Below are 27333 nucleotides of genomic sequence, written 5' to 3'. Positions count from 1 at the left end.
TTAGCCCCAAACTGGTTTCTCTGGAAGAGAAAGTTCTTGAGCCATCATCTGCTGCCTCCCAAATTACAGATTAGCAGGAGGCTGAAATCAGGAGTGGAGCTAAGACTTGGATTCAGGCACTCTTACATGAAGTACAGGTGTCCCAAATGCAGCCCCTACAGTGCAACCAACATACTATATGATCAAATAACTCCTATTACTCATGCAGCATAGTACATATTTGTGGGGATATTTCACAGCAATGCCTCACTCCTTATGCTTTGATGCTTCACATTCTGATTTTCAGAGAGGTGGGGAGATCATGGAGGAGGAGAGAAGAAGTTGCTTTTAATAAAATCTAACCAAGATGATTTTCAGGTTATCTAATATCCTTTGGAGTCAGAAATAGACATGAAAGAAGATGGTATCCCACTCACTTTTATTGCAGTGTCTGCCGTGCCAGCCTTCTTGACATTGGCATTTGTTGGGTTCATGGCAAGTCCCATGTGCACCGCAGCCAGGCTCACAGACGGCTAGAATCATAGGAGATAAAAATAATGTCTCTTCAGCTTTCGTCTCACAACAGAATGACATAGCTGTATTTCCTGCAGCTCTTTAGAGTGAATTAGTCTTGTTTTCATCCTCTAATTAGTCTTCTCCTCAATAACCCAACTGTAAGTCAGTATTGAGCTTTTTGAAAAATCCTGAATAACCTTAGAAAAGAACGATGTTTCTCACCTACCAAAGGTGTTCGGGAAAATTTGAAAGTGCTGGGCAATGCAAGCTTATTTTCTTGAAGAAAACCCTTAAGAGTTACAAAAAAAAAAAAAATCCAGTAACGTATGTGACTTTTTTTGTACATGCAAGGATTTCATTGTAACACCTCTGGCATCCATAAAGGAATCAGTATGTCAGTAAGGTAAGATTAACTGGCGTCCGGGCAACATGCAATCCGCAGAAAGTGTGTGGTGAGACTCCTGTGGGCCTAATTACACCCTAACCCAGATTGGCTATGGGCCTGGGATACTCACGCTTGGAACAGAGGTCTCCTTGGTAACCTTTGGAGCACTTACACTTGCTCTTGCCAATACATTTACCTCCATTTCGACAGGGCTGGGGGCATTTGCCTGAAACAGAGAGGGACACAAATAAGCAAGGAACTATGTGCTTCAACCACAGATAACTACATGATTGTGTGTGTGTGTGTGCTTAGGGCAATTACCGAATACAGAGAATAAATGCCTCTAACTGACAATCACCTCCATTTAGTTATAATCTACCCTGGTCTGTTTGATTTTTTGAGCTTTTATTTTGAAAGAGATGGGCTAATATTTTGCTGATGATTTCTTTATCTTTGACTTTTTGCACACAAAAAATGTGCTGCTCAAAAGTTATATTTAAACTGCCTTTTAAATAAATAGGATAATCTTTTAACTAATTAATACATACTGTAATTTAAAATATACCTCACCTAAAGATATGAATGACCCACTACTGATCTTTTGTCTGAGTTCTGAATTTTGAATGACACTGTTTTTGAAACCTAGCCCACACCCATGTTTCAAAGTAACACTATGGATAATAGTCCTGAAAGTGGAAAAAAAAAATCCGAATATTCCTTGATTGAGAAATGAATACACAATATGTGATACATTCGTATAGAAGTGAATATAATTTAGCAAGGTAAAGAAATACCATGCTGACATATGCTACAACATGGGTGAGCTTTGAAAACCCTAAGGTACAGGCCTAGTGCGATAGCCTACTGGCTACAATCCTCACCTTGCATACCCACCAGGATCCCATATGGTCACCGGTTCATATCCCGGTGGCCCTGCTTCCCATCCAGCTCCCTGCTTATGGTCTGGGAAAGCAGTCAAGGATGACCCAAAGCTTTGGGACCCTGCACTCATGTGGGAGACCCGGAAGAAACTCCTGGATCCTGGCTTCGGATTGGCTCAACTCCAGACATTGTGGCCACTTGGGGAGTGAACCAGCAGATGGAAGAAAGTCAGAAAATGCTGTATTTTGTGTAATTACATTCGTATGAAATGTTAAGGATGGTCAAATCTAAAGAGACAGAAAGTACATTAGTTGTTGCTAGGGTCTGGTGGGAATGACTTGGGAATGAGGAAAGGTTTTAGAATTTGATACATGTGATAGCTGCAGTTTTGAGAATAAACTAAAAGATATATCTTAAAATGTTGAATGTTACAATAGATTGAATATATCTTAACTAAAAAGTAAGAATACATATTTCAACTATACTTGCTAGCTTTTATATGTTTAGGAGTACTTTTTCTGTTTTTGTTTTGTGCTGTTGTATTTTGTTTTAGAGGCGCTTTTCAACTCAAAGCCTACGTTCATATTTTGCTGGTAATGTGGTTCCTGTAAGAGAAGGAAGAAAATTCCTAAAAGGATTGAATGAAATTTGTGGTAGGGTCAATCAGAAGCTTTCAAAGCCCCATGTTTTTGGTACAGTTAGAAAAAAAATAGAGGCAGAAAAAAGAAAAGCCACCCCAGAATGAAAATCATTTTCTCTGCCAATGGAAAGTTCACAGACCTACGGGCATGAAAGAGTACACTCACTTGAAGAGAAACGAGCCCACTAGAATGTGAAATTTGAGAGCAAATACAGGCAGAAAATTGAAGGAAGTTAGTTTAGAAGAACCTTTATCAGAGCAGTGTAATTAATAAGACTAGAAGCCACATCCTGACAATTAATTACATGTTCTATGGAAACTTCAGAGATATTTCATTTGAACTCTATAAAAAATAGTTATTTCATCTACTACTCATTAAAGTTCAAAAAACCACAAATAAATTATAAGTTGGAAGTTAGAATAAGAACTTAAGCATTGTTCAATTTTGAATACACTACAACTTCAGAAACTGTGACTGTCTGACTGGACTGAACATAGTGGTGTTCTACAGACACAACATTGATTTGAAAACAAGAATGCCAAACAAGTTGTCGTCCACACACATCCAGATGGGCAGGAACACAGCACCCTCCGCAGGCAGGGCACAGCCTCCTGCCCCTTTCTGGCCATGAGTGTTGCTGCTGTCTTCACTCTGGGTCAAAAAGTGATCTAGGATGGCTTGCCTCATTTCTGATTTTAGTAGAGAGGTTAATTAATTCTCGGAGTCCTACACAGTAGGTAGATGCCAGAACCAGGACAGTCTACCACAATACACTTTCATCATGTGATTTTTTTAAATTAAGATTTATATGTTTGAGGAGACAGAGATCCCATCTTCTAGTTTACTCCCTAAATGTTTGCAATGGATGGGACTCACCAAGCAGGAAGCCAAGAGTTGGGGGCTCAGTCCAGGTCTCCTACTTGGGTTTCAAGAACCCAATGACTTGAACCATCACTCCCGACTCCTGAAACTATCGGTGGGTGTTGAATGCTGATACACCTACATGGTTCACATGTTTCTTGACAGCAAGGCTAAATGTCTACCCCGTTGTAAGTTTTTAAAACATGCCAAATGAAGGCATTAAAAAAAAAACTTTTCAACTTACAAGGCAAAGATTATGGCCCCAGCATAGTAGCCAAGTGGCTAAAGTCCTTGCCTTGTATGTGCCGGGATCCCATATGGGTGCTGGTTCTAATCCCAGCGGCCCCACTTCCCATCCAGCTCCCTGCTTATGGTCTAGAAAAGCATCAAGGATGGCCCAAAGCCTTGGGATCCTGTACCTGCGTGGGAGACCTGGAGGAAGTTCCTGGATGCTGGCTTCAGAAGATCTTCCTCTCTGTCTCTCCTTCTCTATGTATATCTGACTTTCCAATTTAAATAAATAAATAAATAAAAATTTTTTAAAATTTGTGAAGTTCAGCACACCCAATTTCCCCCAACTTCCTATATTTGTCACAATCTGTTAGTAACATCTCACTTTAATATATTTGTCAAAACTAATGCAGCACACCTAATTTCTCCAGTTTTTAAAATTTAAACTTCACCCCTTAACCTATATTTTTATTAGACACACAAATGATATTTCACCAAAAACATGAGAACAATTTTCAGCACCCCATAAAGTTTCTATGTGCTCCCAACCATGATTTTAGTTTCTAACATTGTGCATTAATTGCTCCTGTTTTTGAACTTCAAAAATTTGAAATCACAGTGCAGGCTATGTTTGTGTCTGGCTCTTTTCACAGCATGTAATCTCTCTGCAACTCATGTACTTTTAAGTCATGCTGCTTTATGGGCATCTTTTATCCTCCCATCCTTGGAGCTATCATTTTCTCTGAGGCAAGTTATTAGACTTAGTCTAGTCTAGGATGTCTAATGGTGGGTGGCAGATAAAATTTCTGTATGCATGTAGGTAGGTGAACAAATGCCATTTGTCCCAAAGTTCTGGCCACCAATTCTAGGCTGAAGCACTGGCTTCTGTGTAAGGAGAGAGAGATAAAAGCACCCACATCCTGAATGATCCAAACCTCCAGATTACCAAGTGGGAGAACACTTGCTCTAAATCCTCTCAAGTTTTATGTCACCTTCTGCCTCATTTTTAGCTAAAGTAGGTGATGGATAAATCAAGAAACCCTAACCTAGAACTAGATAAACTATTAATTCTCCTGCCTTCACATTCCTTTTTGATAAAAGGAAGAGATTAAATTCCTAAGCCTGCTATCCAACGCCCAAAACAAAAAGAATGCAAAAATCAGTACTCACTGACTTCACACTGCTCTCCCTCTAGTCCTGGTGGGCAGATACACTTTCCGGGGTAGAAGCACGTCCCTCCATTAAAACAGGTGGTTGAGCAGTTAGCTGTTGGAATGAAAAGCAGGGTGTTACATTGACTGTCGGGAAAATTCAACAAATCTGCACTTAAAAACAGATGATTTGCTTCGTTTCCACTTACTTAATAAAAGAAACCTCTTAACAGATAAAAAAAAAAAAAAAAGTATTGCTTGACTATTGGCAGATTCCAAAACCTAAGATACCACTTAAATGTCTCTCACACCTGACTTTACATTTTAGTGAAAAACATCACTATGTGTAAAACAATTTCTTACAAATATCTATGCCCTTAAAAAGAAATGAATGCTACAAACCCAAGAAAAATGCTTTCTTGAAACATTCAATTGGAAGATAAAGTGAAGGTATCAATGGGGACAATCTGCTTTGGAAGAGATAAAAGGGAGAAAAAAGTCTTAATATTAGGATCCAAAAGAAGAGAAAGCAATGCTGCTTTCAATAAGATAGCGACTCAGTTTATCCAAAAGGGTTTTTAAAAACTTTTTTATGACCATTATAGAGGATAATAATTGTATTCAAAAAGAGATTGCACCCTAATGAAAGCCAGCCAATGGGCACGCGATGGTTGTACAAGCTGGAGGCTTGAAGAAGTTGAATTTTGATAGCACAAGTCCAATGAACTAGATTACCCATGTAACAATTACATTATTTAGGATTCATCCTAAAATGCCCCTGAGCCCGCTGTGTCAATTTCTGGAAGTTCACTGCTCAATTGAACCTAAGACAGAAAAAAGATGGATAAATGCAGACAAGGAAAGAGGAACTACATAAAAGTGAGCAAGTTAATTTATTCTGTAAAATAGGTGGGTTGGTGGTGATTTGTCCCCCGAGGGCCCGGGTGTTGAAAGGTTGGTCCTTAGTGTAGTGACGCCAGGAAGTGGTGGAACCTCTGTGAAGTGGACCTAGTGAAAGGGGATTTGGAAACTTGGGGGCTCTGCCCTGTGAAGAGATTAGTGTAGTTCTCATGACACTCCAGGATGTTCCCACCAGAGAAGGTTGTTACAATCACAGCAAGGCTACTCTCTCCCTGCACTCTGGCTTCTTCTTGTGCACGTGACCTCCTCCTGTCACACACTCCCACCATGTTGCGATCTCGCCAAAGACGTGCTCGCAAAACCCAAGCAGTTGTCAGTGCTATGCCCTTGAACCTCCTATCTGTAACCTAAATAACCTTTCTGTTTTCCTAAAGGGCTCAGCCTTGGGTATTTTGTTATAGTCTCAGAAAATGGAATACATAGATTAAAAAGAGTGTTAGAATTGTTAGCAATTTTATATGTCTTGCTTGTTCTTGTGCCAATTAAAACAGGTCAAAGTTGGCTATCTGTGGACAAAAGTTAGTGTAAGCTTCCATTGGGAAATTAGAAAGGAAATCCAAGAGTTTAAGTGTATGCTTTCCTTCTGGAAAAACAAAATGGTCCAAACAAAAATATCATAAATATCATGCTTTTTAAATGATAAACTTCGTGTTTAAAAATCACAAATACTGGGACAGACATTCAACCTACTGGTTAAGATGCCATGAGGATGTCCTGTGTGCCACATCAGAGGACCTGGGTTTGATTCCCAATCAGCTTGTGGTTGTAATTGCTGGGTCAGTTCTGATTTCAACCCTGGTTTCCACATGAACCAATGGGTATTGCAGTCCAGCCTGATTCTGCCCAGCACACCCTCGGCCCTCACAAAAATCAGTGGGAGCTACAGCCTAGTCAGAGTGACCCACAACCCCCCCCAGGCCCACCTCAGGTTCTCCCTGGTGCTGGAGTCTAGCCTGGCTCAGTGCACCCAGCCCCAGTTCACACCTGTGCCAAGGGAGATTGAAGCCATATCCAGACCGAAATGCAGCTCCCTCTCTGGCCTCCACACTCTCCTGTGGGAACCCCAACCCAGCAAGGGTGTACTCTCACAGCTCCCCAACCGAGCCCATTCCCAGCCCTAGATTACACGTGTGCCAGTGATGCTCTGACCCAGTTGGCTTAACCCCTCACCTGTCTCAGCCTTTGCTTTCAATGCTGTGGCCTAGTATCCCTGGCTCATGCAGACCAGTCGGTGTAAGAGCCTAGTTTGGCATGACCTGTGTGCCATCCTGAATTCAGTTCTTCCTTGTGAGTTGAGGTTTGCTCAGCCCTGCCCAGTCCGCCCCCTTCCAGTTGCAGCTTGGCCCACCCCACATACTATTTTAGGATGCACTTTCGGGTGCTGCTGCCTTGACCTGCCCAGACTGTTGTTGATTCCTTTACCCGTAAATGATGGCAGGTTCCATGGCCACACCTAGCTCAGCTCATCACCACTCCAGCTTGTAAGCTAACCAGCAGGACTTGTATTTCCACAGGGTTGGGTCCACACTTCCCCCACAGAATCTACACCTGGACCTAGTTCTCTGGTATGTTGGTTAGTGTCTTGACCCTGCCAAATATGACCCATCCACTGTTCCACCACTCAGTCAGGTACTGGTATCTAGCCCTGCCAGACATGCCCCCATCCATAGCTTTCATGTGGACTGGTGTATGGCAGTCAGTGATGCTCTATACTAATAGCCCATCTCAGGATACCCATTTGGGCTGGTGAATCAGTCTAGCCCAAATAGATCTTATGGACTCTCCCCTCCAAACCACCAGGTCTCAGCCCCCATGCTTGCCAGAAAGTTTAGAGACCCCGTTGCTGGGAATCACCCAGAATTCTTCCCTCACCTACACTCACACTGGCGTTATCCATAGGTGTCCCTAGGTAGCAATTACATATCCTAAAAACCCCAGAGCTCACCGCTGGGCAGCCAATAGGCAGAGCCTTATGCCCAATAGGCACATTGACCGCCCAAAGCCTAGGACTCGGTCACTGCCTTTTGGCAGTGACTTTGGCCTGTGTCCCCAGCATTGGGTCTGGCTTGGCTGGGGCACCTCCCACAGCCACCACACTGCAGGAAGCTACTTTTGCCCCAACCCCACAGATGAACTCTAAGAGAATTTTTAAAAAGATTACTAAATGGAGAAATCTTTCATCTGAAAGACGAATATTACAAAAAGTAAAATATGTAGGAGCACAGATAGATATATTCCTTCAACAGTGACCATGCCGGGTTGTGATATGGCATCAGCAATACTCATCTACCATGCTCCCCTTTCATAACCCACGTGGCTGACAGGAGACAGCTGTCCAGCCAGAGACATTTCTTCTGCCCAGATCCAAGTAGGGTCAATCAAGATAATGCTGGAATCGATATGAAAGGTGTAAGGGTGACCCCTGAGCCAGGGATTGCTTTTAAAGCAGTGTCTACTTTCTTTCTCTGTCAGTTCTAGAAGGCTCAAAACTCTGGGCAGGATGTTGGAGGCTGGGATTAGGCTCCTGGGACACTGTTACAAGAGCTGCCTTGCCCACTGTCTAGGAATTCCTGCACTCTGAGAGTAGAAACAAACCTGCGCTATGTTGGATTTCACTAAAATTGGAGTTCCAGTTATTACAGTAGTCATCTTTACCCTGAGTGATAGAGCTGTTAGGAGGAACAATTGTATAGGAAGGATAATTATTTTCATCACATATTTTAAAAGCAAAAAGACTGGTTCAATGCAGTAGCCTAGTGGTTAAAGTTCTCGCCTTGCATGCACTGGGATCCCATATGAGCGCTGGTTCTAATCCCAGCTGTTTAGTTTCCCATCCAGCTCCCTACTTGTGGCCTGGGAAAGCAGTCAAGGACAGCCAAAAGCCTTGGGAGCCTGCATGGGAAACCCAGAAGATCATCCTGGCTCCTGGCTTTGGATCGGCACAGTTCCAGCCAATGCGGTTGCTTGGGGAGTGAATCATTGGACAGAAGATCTTGCTCTCTGTGTCTCCTCCTCTCTGCATATATCACTTTCCAATAAAAATAAATAAATGCTTTTAAAAAGTAAAAAGACCTTGGTTATCAGAAGTAGATTGTTACCTTTGTCACAATTGACTCCATAGAATCCAGGTGGGCAGATGCAGAAACCAGGAGTAACACAGAGTCCTCCATTCATACAGCGTGGTGTGCAAAGGGCTTATGGGGAGAGAGAATCCTGATTAAGACCAAACAGGGTTTTGGAACAAAACCATTTGGAAATATCAATCATGAAACAAGGTTTATGGAAGACTTCAAAAAGTGAAATAAAACAAAGTTTATTTTAATGGAAAAAAACAAATACCAGGAGTCTTTGAAAGTTTATGAAAAATTTGAATTATGAAAAAAACTGAGTAGAAATCTCAAGTTTTTGCACCAAAATAAACATATTTTAATTCAATTTTTCCATGAACTTTGAAGAATCCTCATGTATTTTTAAGCACTGTGGTTGACTCTAAAATTATCATTCTTCAAAGAGACATGTTTGCTGTTTCAAAACTTATTTCTGCTGCAAAAATTGGGTCATTTTTCAATCTATCAATTTGTTAGAAAAGAATTTGATCTTGTTCCATTTGAATGTCTGATTAAACTTTGCCTGGAATCATTGTTTTTGCTAAGATGTGATCTCAGCATTAAATATTTTCTCTCTGTCCTATTCCTTTTATTCTCTAATTCCCAAGATAATCTCAAATAAAAGAGTATTAGTTTTTATAGATGCAAAATATTATTTATGCTAGTCAAATATATTTTTATTATCAAAGTGTCTTATGGTTAATGCCAACTCTTTTGCCTACCCATTTTTCATGTGATTTTCCTAAAAGTTTTTCTCAGTGGTGAAGATGCCCACATACTCCCTCAGCATGCCAGGTTTGGTGCCTGACTCTGGCTCCTGAGGCCAGCTTCCTGCTAATATAGACTCTGGGGAGGCAGCAATGGTTCAAATATTTTGGCTCCTGCTCCCCTTGTGGGAGACCCGTACTGAGTTCCCATCCCACCCCACCTTTGTCCATATGGGAATTTGGAGAGTAAACCTGCAGCTAGAAGCTTTCTCTGTCTCGCAACCATTTTCTAAATTAGAAATAATAATAATAACAACATCCTCCAGGTAGTAGTACTGATCCTGCAAATGATTTTCATCTTTTTTGTAGGGCATGGAGAAAGGGGGGTTGGAGGCTTCTAATGACTTCATAACCCTGCTGTACACCTATGAATCAAGCTACTTTTACTTGGAATAGATAACTTCAAGTCAAGGTAGACCAGGGGTTTTAAGCTCAGTTTAACTCGAGGGGAGAGACCCTCCAAACTTACTTCAGATTATGCAGGGTAGATGAAAGCAAAAGGAATGGGTGAGGAATGGCCACAGAGAGTGCAGAATTGGGCCAAATTCTCTGCCTGGTCACCACACACTGAATTTAATAGGAAACCACTCATAGAAGTATTAATTTCCAATAGCTCTTCTGTGGCTTTTTAACGCGTCTCTAATCCTTATAATGTGACCAGAAAAATAACTTCAAAGATGTGTTAAAAACCTACGTGAGACGCCTGCATGACTTCCAAGTCCCCCGGGAAGCTGGCTGACCCCATTCTTTACCTTTCTCACAGTGAGGTCCGTGGAACCCATCAGGACACTGGCAGATGCGCCTTTCATTACAAAAGCCTCCATTTCGGCACCCTCCTGGGCACTCAGCTGCAGCCAAGAGAAACAAAGTTAATGTGGGCTTCCTTGAAAGCAAGCTGAGTGAATACCAGCCAGCATGAGACATCTGTGGTCACTTATTATTCCAATACACCAATTATTGTAATTAATTGAATACAGAGATACTTCTGCCACGTTCTCTCTACTGTTAGATTTTTCTAACTCTGCAGAATAAGATTTTTGCCTTTCTTAATCTTACCTCCAAAAGTTGGGGAGGAGGGCCATGAAAGAAGGTAAAGCCAGTTTATTCTGCTTTCCTGTTGACATCAATCTACTAGACCTCCTTAGATTCACACCATTGTGACACAGAGGGTTAAACCCCTATCTGCAATGCCGAATCCCATTTTGGAACTCAGCATCAGTTTGAATTCTAGCTGTGCTGCTTCTAATCCAGATTTTTGCTAATGGGCCTTCAAAAAGGATAAATTAGCTTAAGTACTTGAGCTCCTGCCACCTATGACTCAGAAAGAGTTCCTCATCCAACCCTTGTGGTCATTTTGGGAGTGAACCCAGAATTAAAGATCTCTCTCTCTGTGCTCTCTCACTCTACCTTTCAAAAAAAATTAAATATAATAACTTTTTTTAAGATAGTGAAATTCACAATGTAGTAGAAAGAGTAACATTGTTCTCAGTATTAATTTCCAGAGGATGGAATGGCTTTGTGGTATACCTTTCAAGCATCGAAAGCTTCCAGAACTTAAACCTTGGGCTGGGAAAGCCTGTGCAGGACAAGAAAGGAGGCAGACCTTCTTCCTACCTAACTACGGCATCCTAACTGTGGCGGTGAGATGCGGGGCTGCCTGAGTGAGCTCTGGCCCAGCAGTGATCATTCGCATGAGAGTGACACCTGGTTTTCCTGGAATGGGAACAACCCCAAGCTTTCAGCATGAGAACAGGTGCTGTTGTCTTTGATGGGTAGAAAGCATTGGCAATGAATAACAGTATTACCCTGAGCAACAGGAGTAAAAAAATAGGGAACATTTGTGAACACTATAAGATGCTACTGAGGATTCTCAGACTATTCCAGGGGTATAGAGGAAGGAGAGGGGGTGTTTGAAGAAATCTTTTGGTTCCTAAAATTTGTGAGATCAAAGCCATTGTGACTAGACCCAGTTTACCACCACTAACTCCCATTAGTGTGGTTGTAGTCACACATAGGGTTTTTTGTTCCAAATCACCTCATACCCATAGACCTATTCTTGCTTACCTTGCTGGCATGTTTTAAAGAAAATAGCATTTTGAGGCGTCTGGAGGATGGTGTTGCCTTCAGAATTCATTACAATCACATTCACCTCGAACGCGGCCACCCCATCTTGTTTTCCAATGCACGGGAAGCCAACTTGAACAACTAAGAGAGAAAGCAGAAACAGTTTACCTGGCTGACTGCAGTTTTACAGATATCTTTGGAAGACAAAGAACAAAGCAACACTGATCATGCTGAATGGTTCTTTTATGTCTGTGAGAATAGAGGAGTTTGTTCTATCTCCACCAGCACAGCACAGGGGCTGTGTTATGACCATCTAAGCATGGTCCAGAGTTGGTGCATCTTGCTGGATGCAGAATGAATGACCATCATTAATTTTCAACCCCTCTCTTGTGAAATTTGGGATATTCTGTTCATAATCTGAGAAATGTTTTTCTGGATATTCTGTTCATAATCTGAGAAATGTTTTTCTGGAAATTATAGGGAAAATTAAAGGGAAATGTGGATGGGTTTAGTTAGGCAAAATATCATTATGGGTCTCCAGCCTCCAAATAACCCAAAAAAGTGAGCATTAACATTTTATAACCCACTATGTAAAGCTCTAACAGCAATATATCCTACTAGCGTATTTTCATCCTATGTGCTTGAAAGTCATACAATACCTTCTTTGAAGGTATTCCACCAAATTGAAGGACTGAAGCTACCATTTTCTCAGGCTGTTTATTGACATGAACAAGTGTCACTTTCTGGGGAACTAGAAGAGTTTGGTGTGATGGGGTAATCTCATGAATAGGCTTAGGTGATGAACTAATAGTTCAGGCAGGTTCCTAAAAGGGAATCACATCTTTCCTGTGAGTCTGATTGCTTGGTGGTGAATGTAGGCGTTGACATGTGCGCATAAACAAAGACTGTGAAGTGATGACACCGCTCTATAGGAATGGTGAGCAGGCCATGGACTGTGGAATTCTCAGAAGCTGGAGAGTAGAAATAGCACAAGTCAGATGTGACTGGACTAAAAGAAACTGACTTTGTGAATTTTTGAGATCCACTGAATGGTCATGAAACTACACTGGGGAAGACTGATGTAACTGATCCACTACACTAATGTTTGCTTACACAAAGCAGAGCTTATAGATGTACATGTGGAATTTTGCCTCATTTTTTCCTGTATGCTGGATTATATTAACCATTAACCTTGTACAAATCATCTTAGACTGAGGAAAATCTACGCTTAGAGTAAGAAATGAACACAAAATTTGATCTGTCCCTTCCTGTCACTACACAGGCTCATCATTCAATCTTCTGAATGTGGTTGGCAACCCCAAAGACCTCTCAAGGCTTGGCCTTGTTAGTGTTCATTACACCTGTTTCCCTGAGTCCCCACATGCGCTCATTGCAGAAAATTAATTATATAGCAAAAAGAAAATACAGCCAACTTAAAGAATTAAGACAGAAAGCTAAAACTACATCTACCATTCCAAAGTAATAAAATCACCATGGAGAACTTTGATTTAATGAGATCCTGTTTATGAAAATGCCAATTGAAAGAAGAAAGCAATTTCATTAATAGAGATTTCTAGTAAGAAAGAAGCAAAGGTGCTGAAAAATTATTTGAATTGCTTGTCCTTCCAGTACATTTACACTGTATCCAATCATAAACCTTTATTTGGCCTTCTTATGGTTCTTTTGCATGAATGCTAGCCAATAATTACTTCAAAGTATGTAATGATGAAGCAAACTTAAAACATAAAAACAGAATTTCTAGAATCTTTCTCACCACATGCAATTACCCAAACTTTATTGCTGTCCAAACACACCTTTCTCCTGGGCCTTACCGCACTCCTGCTTTGCAGCTTACCCAATCTTTTAAAGACTTTTCAGTTTATGTTAGCTTCCACAACCTTGGCATGGAAGAGAAGATGCTTAAAAGTAAGCACATGCTCATTTCTGCTTCACAGTGTTGTAAATTTCAACACTTATCTTGGATAGTAAATAAAATAACTTATTAATACACGGTATGGGAAATTCAGGTAAAAACAAGTATTAGTTGCTTGCATCCTTAGATGTGCAAAAAAAAAAACCAGGTAATCTGCATATCTGGTAAAATTATGACCACATGATTACATGGGATCCCCAAGAAGAAAACAGACTCTTCAGGTTTAGCACTCAAACATTTCTAGACCTTGGATTCCTGAAAGATTTGGTTGAGCAATATGCCACTGCTATGTTGGTTTCAGGGTATGGCAGAGCTGTAGTGTTCAAAGGAGTGAAGCCTAGGCTTCATGGAAACTGGTTTTTGTTATATGACTCAGTAATTTACTGAATTGAACCACCCTGCAGTTCATATTTCCTGTTTTTGCTCTATTCAGAAGCCAGAAGACAGGCACTTCATAACTGCTAAAAAGCAAGAGGTTTGCTAATGCAATATTTAGGCATATGGGAACCTGTGGGATAAAAGAACAGTTTAGCAGCTTGGGAGTAAAATTGGGCCTCTAGAATATAAAACAGTACCCAAATGTTTAAGTACAATGACACACTTATTTGGTTATTTCTTCATACTCAATGTAATTTCAGTTGTCCTGCAGAGACTGAGCTAATGGGGCTAATGAATAACTACCCTGCAATGGTTTAAAATTCCAATGAACTTCTTACCCCTGCATTTCTGCAAACAAATCCTACCCCTGTTTTGAAAAGCCAGTGTGTGTGTGTGTGTGTGTGTGTGTGCACGTGTATGCCTTTGAACGATGTGTGTTATTTGTGATAACTATGTGTATGCACATGTGTGAATATCACCCGTCACCTTATCCAAGAGGGCTTATTTCTGATTTCACCTTGTCCAAAGTGTCAACTTTTTCCTCTAACTTGTATTGTTTGTAAATACTTTGCATAGTTAGAAAATGTTTAGCCTAAGTAAATCTATTAAATATTCTCACATCAGAGTAGACATTTGGCACAGCAGTGACGACACCTCTTGGGATACCCATATCCCATATCAGAATGGCTGCAGTCCCAACTCTGCTTCCTGCTAATGCAAACCTTGAGGGTGGTGGTGCTGCTGATGGCTCAAGTTGTTGGATCTCGGACCCTCATGTGCAAGGCCCAGGTTGAGTTGCAGAATCAGCAATTTGCAAGCATTTGGGAAAGGAACCAGTAAATAGAAGGGCTCCCTGTCTCTATTCTGTCTCGCCACCTTTCAAATAAAAGCTGATAATTGATTAGTTAAATCGTTTAAAAATAATAGCATCGTATGTTTAAAATCTGTGGGTCATTATTCTAAGAAGTAGAATTTTAGCAAAGATTTCCTTTTACTAGATACAGCAACTGAATGAAAGCTTGGGCTACCAACACTGAGTTAGAAAACCCAAAGGCGTGCTATTTCTTGGAAGACGAGCTTGTTAAGAATATTTTTCAGTGGGCTGTTGTGAGCTTGCTTCCCTCAACAATGAGAAAAGACAATGGAAACAATTCAAAGATATAGAATGGAAACTGAGACACATGCTATGTATTTATTTTACTCATAACTGATCAGCTACAGGCATAATCTATTAAAATTTTATGTAAAGTTACTTTCAGCCAAAAAAGAGCACCAAGTGACATGATATGGGGCAGAGCAACGAATGTTTTCCAAGAACAAGGAATTTCCAAAAGTCCCTGAGTTGCCTTTCTCAACTCCCTGATGGAGTAGATTCCAACAGCACCTTACAGATGGCATCGATTTCCATGTCTGTGCAGCAGGCTCCATGTCTTTCAGGACTCAAGCTCTAATTCTGTCTTCCAGAATCCCAAGCCTGATTAGAAGGAAGGTATATTCCATAGGCCCTGGGGTGACCCAAGAGATGTTCAAATGCATTCTCCTGGTTGTACTCACAGTACCTGTGCCGGGGAACTGAGGAAATTCTGTCTGTCAAGCCCTGACTCTCATAGTGTTGGGAAGCAGCCATACAGATTCATGAGAAGCGGAGATCAAGACCATTGGAAAACTGTCATTGAAAAGGGGCCTAGTTGCCTCATTTCAATGGCAATAAATTAGCTCCTATTTTCACGTGATACTAACACAACTATTTCAACATTTCTTTAGAAGATTAAGATGATTTTTTTGAAACAGGTTATATTATCAACCACTTTGAAACACTACGAAGCTATTCCAATCCTAAAATAAAGAGTAAGTTCTAAACCAACGTTTATGTAGAAGAACTTTAAATAGAAAGAACATGAAATAGAAAGCATATCTTGAAACAATTTAATTTTTCACATTAGAAAACCTGATCACTTAGAAAAATAATTCAGGCTAGAGCCCTAACTCACACTACTGCCAAAATAAATTTTTATGAACTCTGAGAAACATGCATAAGTTATCATTTAACTGCTCCCTGGAATAGGAATTAATTGGCAAGCATAAAAAGAATGGAAAAAAAATCACAAAGGAAAAGGCAGATTTGATCTCATCGATCTTTGTTTCCTATCCAATAAAATGTATTCAAATGACAAGTTGAAAAATATTCCAATAAAAGGTAAATGTCATTTATAACTTATATAAATCAATAAGAACATTACCTCAATATATAAACAAACATGGCACATAGACATTTTATATTGCCTAGTGGGACCAGAAAATATTCCCTATCTCAATAGGAATTTTAAAAAGTCAAATGAAAGGAAACTCAGAGAAGTTGCTATTCATTTTCATGCTAGCAAAAAATTGCTAGCATGAAATACTAAAATGAAAACAGACATGAGACAGCTGAATAGTACTCTATAGCCATTTTAAGGTGTATAGCAGTCAGTTCTGTGTATAAACTAAAATTGAAATGTCAATGAAGTAGTCACAGGATGTGGTTAAGAACTGGCATTTTTTTTTTAACATATTGGTTACTGAATACCATGTCAATTAATTCCATAATGTTGTAAATTGTCATTGATGTTATGTTGTGGCTTTAAATTGATCAGGATGATATTCTGCCAGCTCTGCCTTCAGACCAGAGATGGTCTCCCCAAGAAACTGTTGAATTTACTGGACAATAAGATGCTGGACTCTATGCTTGGTATATTCTTGCAATGAAAGAATCTTGACTGAATTTGAAATTTAATACAGCAACAAGGTGGACGAATCCACCTTGGGGGAAGGATAGGGGGAGGGGTTGGGGGATCCCCAGAGCCTATGAAACTGTGTCACATAATGCAATGTAATTAATAAAAAATATATATATATTTAAAAATTTAAAATATTGCTAGCATGATTAAGAATTTATGTTGATAAGAATACAGTAAGCCCATTTACCCTGCTAGCCAGGGCACAAATGGATACAACCCTTATGGAAAGTAATTTGGCATTGTGGTCATAATTGTTTTATTTATTTATTTATTTATTTATTTATTTATTTTGGACAGTCAGATATACAGAGAGGAGGAGAGACAGTGAGGAAGATCTGTCTGATGATTCACTTCCCACGTGGCCACAATGGCCAGAGCTGAGCTGATCTGAAGCCAGGAGCCAGGAGCTTCTTCCAGATGGGTGCAGGGTTCCAATGCTTTAGGCCATCCTCAGCTGCTTTCCTAGCCCAGAAGCAGGGAGCTGGATGGGAAGCAGGGCTGCCAGGATTAGAACCGGTGCCCATATGGGATCCTGGCGGGCATGCAAGGCAAAGACTTTTTCTACTAGGCTATTGCACTGGGTCCCCTCATAATTGTTTTTAAGAGTATTTTACTTTAATTTGTTTAAGGAGATTTTTTTAAAGGTTCATGATTCATGCCCTTTGATACAATAATTCCAATTTTAAGAGTCCATCAACAAAGTAATGAGGTAAGTGCCAAGATCTCGTTACCTATCTTATCTAACAATGAGTTTCTGACTGCATGCAGTGGCTTGCAGGTGATGGGAGTTATGATGATAAGACAAATAGGGCTCCTGCCTCTACATACTTTACTATTAATTTTAAGAGAATGTTTATTCTGTTTCAAGCATGGGAAACATGTTCCTGCTAAAGTGTTGAAAATGGGACAAACATTGCCGATTGCTTGCCATTGCCTGTCTGTTTCCCATCCTACTCCTTGCCAATGCACCAAGAAGTCATACGTGGTCTCCTGCCAGCCCCATCAGAGAACTGGATGGAATTCCTGGTCCTGGCTTTGACCAGTGCTAGTCCTGCGTGTATGGGCAAGTGGGGAGTGAAGCAGTAGGGAAAAGATTGCCCTCTCTCCTCCTCTGCCACTCTTTCCAGGTAACAAATACCTTAAAGATAAGAGCAAAAATCACAGTGCAACACTATTTACTACAATTATGTACAAAGTCATATTCATAGAAAAAAGTCTAGGTAGAAATATGTGAGCTTATTAGCATGGAGACTTTCTGTGTTTTTCCCAAAAACTCAGAAACCTTGTCTTAACTCCACCACTTGCTACTGACATTTGGATGATTTGGGAAAAGTCAATTAGGCGTAGTAAATCAAAAATGTTTAACTTATAAAAGATAGTTGTGATTCTGGCCTTGTCTCCTCCAGGACTCAAAGTTAACAGTGCAGGCTTGATTGCTCTGCAAGCTGGAAAGCAGAAGTGAAGCACACATTGTTCCTGCCTTAGCAAAAAAAGATGATTGGCCTTGAAACCTTGAATATCTATTATCTGTTTTTCCACAGCCCTTTTCTTAATCAAATATATTTATAACACAATGCTAACTTCTGGGGAAATTTTTGACTAATCCTCTTTATCTCCAGACATTTAACTTCAATCTTCACTTACATGAATGTGCTCTACATCAACTCACAGTTTAGGGGTGAACATATCTCACCAGGCAGGGTTGTTTTCTTTTTCCTTTTTTCCAGAATCCTTTATGAAGCAGGTGTAGCCTGAGCTATTTTGAGTTTTTAGAAAATTACAGAACCATTTCTTTAGTCCCATCCTAATCCTTTGTACAAGATATAACCGAACCATCCCCAAACCAACAGATCTCTTCAGGCAAAATTTCTATAATCCTTCTGATGGATGCTATTTGGGTCTCATCAGTAAAATACTTTAAGTGTAAACCTTACTACATGGCAAAGGCCACCCACCTGATGCCTTATGAGGCACTGTTCCCAGCAGGGGGACATTGACAGTTGGATCTGCCATGATGCCTTTATCCAGGGAGCGCAAGGACAGGAATTCATAGAAGTATTCTGCCTGCAACAAAAGATGCTGACAGTTAGTACCATGGAAACCAGAGAAAGAGGGGGAAGGCACTCCTCAGCTTGTCATCCGTCACATGGAAGAGTGATCATTTTCGCTCCGGGAGCCCCTGACACCTAGGACACTGCGTAGGATACTCCCTCTGTGTTTTATGACTGTGGAAGCAGATGCCCCATTTGGAGAGACGTGAACCCTTAAAAACACACTTGGAAGTCTATCCAAAACATTCACAAAAGGTGGTCTTTTAACCTAGACAATGTTGTTGTCTGTTAAAAGGATTGAGGGGAAATGTTCTCAGAAAAAAAGGATGTCAAAGCCATCACTGACTAGTCCTTAAAAACCCATCCCAGGCTCGGGGGTCTCTAATTCTTTTCAAATCTTCAGTGAGTCTTTTGATCAAAATTTGGAGAGCTGCAATAAACAAGGAATAATGAAAACAGCAACCTATTTAACAAAAGAAGATATTAAAGTCCAACTTCTAATGATCCTGCTGTTAGCATTTTATTTTTTCAACTTCATTCCCTTTGAAAGGTTTATATTCAAGGACTCAATTTAATTACAATGAGAAAAGCCTAAAAATGCAAAAGCCACCACCACACCGGCCAAAATCCAGGCCACAAAACTTTGCAATATAAACATTTTTATTTTCCTGTTGAGTCTCTATTTGAGAAAACAATTCTTGCCACTCACATGGCAGTGAATGCTAAAAGCAGTGATGCATGATCTGTGTGTCCCCGTAGCACTGTGATGCTTAATTGATTCTCAGCTGTGTTATCAGGAGGGTCTGCCAGGGAAACGCAATCAATGAGCAGCAGTATAAATGCTCACATAAGAGTTAGGTCAAGCTGAGTGGTTTTGCAGTTATCTGGGGAGACATTCAGGCAACATGGACTAGAAGGAAGTTAAGAATATAACTTTTTCTAGATGCAGTATAAAATTTATTTTCCAATGCTCACATTATTATGATACACCTATAGGCAGACACTGAAACTTTCTGCTTAAATGGAAGTGTCAAATGTGTTCAGCATTAAAGTTCATTTGAGGGATGAGAATGATAGGGCTACTTTCCACGGCTCCAGTGACACCGTGGACACTTGAAGGGAGCTGAGAAACACTTGCAGGTTCCATAAAGTGAGCAGCCTTATAGACCAAGTCCCCACTGCATCTCCTTCTTTGGGTTGTGGAAACAGTGCTAGAAGAGCAAAATGAACAATTCCCTTGTGGATAACAATTTCACAAATAAGTGATGAAAATCATTCACTAAGAAGGCTCGGAAATGAAAAAGTGATATGATGGGTGGTTCTTGCCCCCAAGAGAAGACAAATGTTTGAAGAACGTCTGATGAAATAACATTGTCAGAAAGAGTAGTTTAGTTTGGAATGCATTCTAAAAAAGAAAACAGTATTTGTGTTATAGGAAAACCCAGGGTTATTCAAAGTGAACTGGTTGGATGGCATTGTGGTGCCAGAGGTTAAGCCACTGCTTGGAATGCCTGCCAGTGACTGGGATTGCGTCCTTCCTCTACTTCTAATGCAGCTCTCTGCTGCTGTGCAGGAATGGAGGATGGCCCAAGCACTCGAGTCCTTAGCACCCATGTAGGATCTCCAGGTCAGAGTTCCTGGCTTCAGGCTTCAGCCTGGCCTAGCTGTTGTGGGCATATGGGAAGTGAACCAGCAGATGGAAGTGCTCTCATTTGCTCATTCAAAAAAAAAAAAAAGAAAAAAAGAATCAACTATTTTAATTGAACCAGTTTTCATTAATCTATGTGTTATAATAACCTTGAATAGCTCTACTTCTCTATTTTACTAGATAATATTTGACATTTAATATTTTGTTCTAAAACATGTTTTAGTTGGCACAATTAAAGGATTTATTGTTGAATGTCATTGTAACTAGTAACATTTGGATTATTTATAATTGCCAAGTAATAACAATAAGCAATAATAATAAACATGGTACATCATATGCCAGAAATTATCCTAAATATTTTATTAGTAATATATAAGGAGAGAAAACACATGAGACAGAACATGAAAACACTGAAACAAAAATCTTAAATGTCATATAATAAATTATTTACATCCCATATGGGACGTAATGGAATTTTATCCATCCATAAAAATAAATGGAATTCTGGCATTTGCAGTAACATGAATGAGACTGTAGGACATAATGCTGGATGAGATAAGTCAGACACAGAAAGTCAAATACTGCATATTCTCATTTATGGGTGGGAGGTAAAAAGTTGTTCTCTAGAAATAAAATAATGGTGACTATCTGAGTCTATGGGCATGTAGAGAGGTGACTAACTGCAGTTGGATAGAGCCATAACTCCTAAGGTTCTATTGCATAGTAGGATAACGATGGAAGATACTAACTAATTGACTAGTTAAAAGTTATTGGTACAAAGCAAAAAAAAAAAAAAAACACCATAAAAAAGCTACTGGTAAGGAATAGTTTGAATGTTCCCAATGCAAAGAAATGTCTGAGGCAGTGGGAATGCCAATTACCTTGATCTAATCATTACACATTGCATACATGGATTGAACTATCATGGTAAACCCATAATTAAGCATAATTACTACATATTAAAAATGTAAAAAAATACATTATAAAAAATAAAGTTTCACTTTAACAATATAAAGAGATAGTCCAAAACCACCACGACCATATAAATGTTTCTATATTAAAATTACCATAACATATTGAGCAAATATTTCATTTAAAGGCTCAGATTTGAAAATCATAAAAATGACTGATGAAATGAATGACAGATTTATGCCATTTCTTAACTTTCAGACAGACTTTCCATTTTTGCTTTGCTTATAATATAATAAATATTCTTAGACCCACATCTCTCCATTGGAAAAAATTTACTTAGGGACATATAAAATCTAAACTCTATGCCAGAAAGAACAGAGAACCAGCTTTAAATCTGGGAGAAAGGCTTCACAAATTACAGATTTATGACTTAGATAAAAGGAAATTTGGGCATGAACTGAAATAGAGAAGTTATATTGGAGAGTCTGAAACCACTATTAGGAAAAAGTACATTATGTCTTATTAAAAGACACTTGTGGAAACTCAGGTAGAGGAAAGCATGCTGATTATTTGGAAAACACATGAAAAGATTGCTTTGTATTCAAACAAAGAATGGGTCTATTCAAGAGAATAATTCTCTTCTAAATTAAGTTGATGAAAAATCTTTGCTGGCATTCTTTGCCATGCAGTAAATTTTATTTCGTGGACAAGCATAAAAGACACTCAAATATTATCAAAACAGGAGTGCTGGAGGTCATTTAACTTGCTTTCAATTCACTTGGCTGAATATTGTGGTTATTCCTTCCAGCAGAGATGAACACATCCTTTAAACGGTCAAATGGGACAACTCTTAAGGTCTTTGGTTTGGCACTCCTCTCTTGGGTCGCCATGGAGAAAGGAAACAGAGACCTGCATTAACCACTGGGAGAAATGAAAAAGAATCTGGTATTTCTTCTCTGTCTTTGAAGTTCTGGGTTTGTGGTGTATACTTAGCGTAGCAAGCACAATAACTGCAGGAACTTTGGGATTAAGCATCAAAGGTCTCTTATAAAACTGTGGCTCTCAAAACTTCTGTTAACCTCACCTATCATGTTGACCCAAAAGAGAACCCAATAACAATAAACGTCATCATCTTTACTTGAAAGAAAAGTTCAGGTAGTTGTACATACAAAACACAGAATCCATAAAGCTAGAGACTGTAAAAACAATATTTATTGAGTTATTTTCTATACTCTAATCACTATTCATCTGTTCACAACAACCTGTGAGAAGTCTTCAAAAGTTCAAGGAAAATGTCATTAAAAATTTTTTTTCACCCACATGAACTTTCCATTCTATTTTGCATAAACGTTTTTAAGTCCCCTCATACTATTATCATACTGCACAAGTGAGTTCAGAATAATAAATTATTGAATATGAGAAATACTAATGTGATATTAAAAACCTCCTACACTGTGTGTTAAGGAAGAGAAGAAATCTGCTAAAACAAGCAAGAACAGAAAATAGTTCATGGAAAATAGTTCAACGGCAATTAAGGAAAAAAACAGTTCAATGTTGAAGCCCCAAACAAAATGAACAAGCATGCCCAATGCTTAAAATAATCTGACGCCTGAATGTCTAGACCAACATGCTCCAGATTGCACATTTTTCCCTGCATTGTTCTTGTTACCTCTTTGCAAATTTCATCCTTCAAACTCAAGCTCATTATGCTTCCACTCAGTGACATTCTGCTGATTCTCATTGCATTTCCTTATTAATTCTCCTTTCAGCTCACAACTGCAGAAAATCATGCAGAGCAAGTTGTCAGTCCTTCCTCTATGTTCTGCCTTATACTCCTGTACTCCCACAGATTCTTGTTTTCTCCTGGACACTCTTTTTTTTTTCAGAGCATCGATGCTCCTGGAAGCTACTTGAGTATCTTCCAACCCAGTTTTCCTGATTTCTTCCTATCCATTGTCAGCAGCATCACAATTTTTACAACAGCAACAGGAACAAACCTGAGTCACTTTTGTTTCTTGCTTCTACCTCATTTCTCAACAAAAGCTTATCCTTTAACTTTTTCGGTATCATTTGATTCTGACCTTGACTTTCACCACCTGTTAACTCAAACCTTTACTCTCTCATAATGTCACGAGTATAACATTCTTGGGAAAATCCTTCATGCCTTTCTTTTTAAAACACCTGATTGAGGCAGGCGTTGGGTCCACTGGCTGAGACACCAATGAAGCCACCAGTGTCCCCTATCAGAGCACCTGAGTTCAACTCCTGGCTCAGGCTCCTGACTCCACCTTCAGCTAACGCAGACCTCAGGAAACAGCAGATGCAGGCTCAAGAGACTGGGTGCCTTCCACCCACCTGATCAACCTGGATCAATTTCCTGGCTCTAGGCTCTCTGGCCAGGGGTTGTTGTAGGCATTTAAGGGAGTTAACTTATGGGTGTGAACTCTCTGCCTTTCAAATAAAACCATAACAAACTAAATAGATGAAATATCTCCCATTAGATATACCAATAAACCTAGTTTAAAAATTGGTTTTTGTCATGTCACAATACATTCTTATTTCCCCTTCTGTATAGGATAGACACTTTAGCCTGCTATGGTCTTGGTCTCCAAAATTCCTTACCTTCCTTCCTTCCTTCCTTCCTTTCTTTCTTTCTTTCTCTCTCTCTCTCTCCCTAATAAAGATTTAATCATTTTACTTGCAAGTCAGGAGAGTGGCAGAGGTGGGGAAGACAATGAGATCTATCTACTGGTTCACTCTCCAAATGACTGCAATGGTCAGACATGGCTGATCAGAGGCTGGGAGCCAACAGCTTTTTCTGGGTCTCACATGTAGGCACAGGGGCCCAAGGACATGAACCATCCTACATTGCTTTCTCAGGCCATTAACAGGAAGCTGGATCAGAAGTCAAGCAGCTAGGACTTGAACCAGTGCCCATATGGGATGTTGGCACCACAGGCACAGGTTGAGTCTGATATGCCACCAAACTGGCCCCAAATTTCCTATACATCCCAACAGGGTTCTTCTTTTGGAACTCAGTTGGTCTCTGTGTTCCTTCACTGTTCCAAATCAGCTTGTTCTTTTAAACATGTAGCACTATCCTACATGTATGGATCATTATTTAACTTTTCATATATACTTATCATGTATTCTTATCTAAATTGGAGACTTTGTGACAAAGAATGGTATTATATTTTTCTCAAGACACAACTAGATACTTACTGATCAAGCATTGTGCCCAAGCTAGGTATTCAAAAACGTTTGGGAAAGAATGACTAATTGAGAAATCCGGAAGCACCGACTCAGAGCATTCTAGGACATTATTGTGGTAAAGCAGAATCTGCCCCTAATTTTACTGACAAGCAGCAGTTTTCCTGCTTTGGCAACTGCTAAATAATTTTTTTTTTTTGTGGTAAAAATGTTCTCTTATTTTGCTGTGTGGTCAGCCATTGCAATCCATGTAGAAAATACAAAGCACTTTTGAAATAAAGAATAATCAAAAGAATATTGGCATTTGATATCTAGCCAATCTGTGTGTAGCTGTTACTATTTTATGCTTGTTTGGGGACAAATCTATGGCAGTGAAGTGCCCAGAAAGAATGTAAGCAGATAATGTAAACAAGGCCCGTGTCTGAAGGACCACTCTGCCCCATGCTCTTGCAGCTCATATTTCCCACTTGTGTCTCCTGTCATTCTACATTCTAGACATTACAATATGTAAGCGCATTATTAATGGGAAACTGTGAAATATAAACAATGATTTTTGTTTTCCCTGCTTCCTTCTGAAACTGATCCTAAGTAAAATGCTTTTCAAAAACAAAAAAGAAAGAGTGCCCTCTCTTGTAAAATATTTAATTATTTCACTGATCTTGGCTTAAGTGGGCACTGAAAGATCATTGCTTAGAGAGAGACTGTCAATCAGCCAGGTTCTTTCGCCCTGTGAATCATTTATATACATATTAAATCTGACCACAGCCAGAGGACTTGATTGAGGGAGTGAAATTATTGGAATATAATAGTGATATTAAAACTTAAAAGTTCAAGTAAACACATCCGGGACCATGAGAATTTTGTAAACTACAACTGGCAGGAGATCACACAGTTTGGCTTCACATAAATTTGAAATTTCTAAGGCATTTTCCATTTTTTCCTGCTAGGATTTGGAATCACCATTGCTCAAACCACAAACTGACCTGGCTACCTGACAAATCACTGGGTAGACACTCTCTTTCAAGACTCATAAAGACAGCAAAGCTACAAAAAGCTACATGGCCATTTTATACTAACTAAAAGCAAAAGTTAAGATTTTGTTGTTGTTTTTAGCCTTCAAGGGTTACAGGGAAGCAGTAAAGCAAAGCATTGGGAGAGAGAAATGTTTTTCCTTTTCAGTTAGCCTAAATTTTAAAAAAAATTAAATCTATTTTTATTGGGAGGGCAGTGTTACAGACAGAGGGAGAAAAAAAGAGAAAGGTTCTAGGTATAAATACAAAGTAGTTTTTAAATCAAATACAAGGGCACTTCAGGTTCCTAGAAGGCAGAATTCAACTATAAACTTAGTTTGGTACAAAAGCTTTTAGAACCCATGAAGTCTTTTTCATAATATATATTTTTGATGAAGTCGTAATGACTCTGCCTGTGCAAGGATTTCATAATTTTTGAACCAAAATAAATATATTTTAATTTTTTTCCTCCCTGAATGTTTGAGTACCCTCAGAGAGCACCAGTCAGCATACAGCGTGCACTAAATGCCAGCTCTGCCAACAGCAAGAGCAGCGCAGGCAGCAGCGAGCCTTCTGAATGCTGCTCTCCACTCTATTTCTCAAATTCCGAAGACTAGTGCCTCTACCAGCTGAGGCAGTTGCCCTATCATGGGTAGTGGTCAACTGAAAATTAGGCACTGGGCAAAAGGCCAGCGCAGGGAATGATGGCAAGGTAAGGCAAAGAATTGGGGAAAGAAACGTTTGTAGTTGTAGAAAGAACTACCACCAAATTCCACAGGGACACATATGAAAAAAAAAAGAAGTGAAGAAGCTTTGGAGCAGAGCTTTAAATTCTAGAAGCTGAGACACAATGATTACTTGTAAGCCTGGAAGAGGAAAGAAAGTCGCTGTAGAAGTACAGGTATCTGAAGGAACCAGAGAGGGGGACTTCAGCTCTGCAAAAATAAAAGAAGTCCTTCTGGAACTTGTGTTTTTCTTCTGGAGACTTATGCTTGAATATTTTTCCCTGAAAGGTTCAGGAATAATCACTGGGCTTCCCTTTACACTGGAGGGAAAAGAAAACCATGATAAGATTTCGTGTTTCTTTAATAATGATTTTAGAAACAGCAATTACCTTGGCATCTCATGCAGCACATTTGTTCTTCATCATCTTACTTCCATTTTCCTTTTCACATATTTCATGTGGTGATGGAGCACAGCACTTCACATTTTTTTGCGACAGAATATTCATAAAGTATACATATAAATTTGGGAAACACATATAAGTAACTCAAAAGAGAGAAAATCCCATGTTCCAATTCTCTCAGAGTTCTTAATGTATGGTTTTCTCTATGGAATATATTTACTTTATTGATAAAAAAGTAAATATTAGAAAAAAATTTTCATGACTTAGAAATGCCAGGAGATATTCTCAGTAATGACTTTCAAAATATTTAAAAATTAGGTCATGTTTTTCTTAGTTTAGCTCCAGGTAGTTTCTTTAAATTCTGTAATTTTTTTATTGAATCCACATGGACAGTGTTAACTCACTTCTTTGATTAAAAACAGAAGAAAACACTTTTTCCTTTTAGCTTAATGCATTTGAAAAATACATTAAATTACTTTAGAGGTTATGAGATGAATTTGACTTCCTTGTTCATGTAATTGCAATCTCGGGTATCAGAATACTATATTACAAAATATCCTCTAATCACCAGTGTTTTTCTATTCCTATCTAGAAACCATACAGGAAAAAAATACATTTACATGGAGAATGTCTTAGAAAATTCAAATTTATGTAAACCAAACTCGGTAATCTCTGGCCAACTGTAGTTTGCAAAATTTTCATGGTCCTGGATGTGCTTACTTGAATTTTTAAATTTAAACATTACCATTGCATTCACATATATGTATACTGTGTACATATGTT

General features: G+C 39.3%; 1 protein-coding gene across 1 annotated transcript in view; it reads right to left on the bottom strand.

Moving 5' to 3' along the window:
• Positions 1–27333, bottom strand: part of WIF1 (WNT inhibitory factor 1) — a 60792-nt gene that overhangs the window by 2522 nt on the left and 30937 nt on the right. The window contains exons 3-9 of the mRNA XM_040990096.1: positions 18549–18657; positions 11506–11646; positions 10194–10289; positions 8666–8761; positions 4666–4761; positions 1011–1106; positions 417–512 (exon numbers count right to left, since the gene is read on the bottom strand). Of these exons, the coding sequence (XP_040846030.1) occupies positions 417–512; positions 1011–1106; positions 4666–4761; positions 8666–8761; positions 10194–10289; positions 11506–11646; positions 18549–18657 (730 nt within the window). The remainder of the gene's footprint in view (positions 1–416; positions 513–1010; positions 1107–4665; positions 4762–8665; positions 8762–10193; positions 10290–11505; positions 11647–18548; positions 18658–27333) is intronic.

This window comes from Ochotona curzoniae, unplaced genomic scaffold, assembly GCF_017591425.1.
Source record: "Ochotona curzoniae isolate NIBS_2020 unplaced genomic scaffold, NIBS_Ocur_1.0 contig_1014, whole genome shotgun sequence".
In the NCBI taxonomy this organism is placed as follows: Eukaryota; Metazoa; Chordata; class Mammalia; order Lagomorpha; family Ochotonidae; genus Ochotona; species Ochotona curzoniae.
The sequence above is the reverse complement of the archived record's forward strand: the minus strand, read 5'-3'. Positions and strand labels throughout refer to the sequence as shown.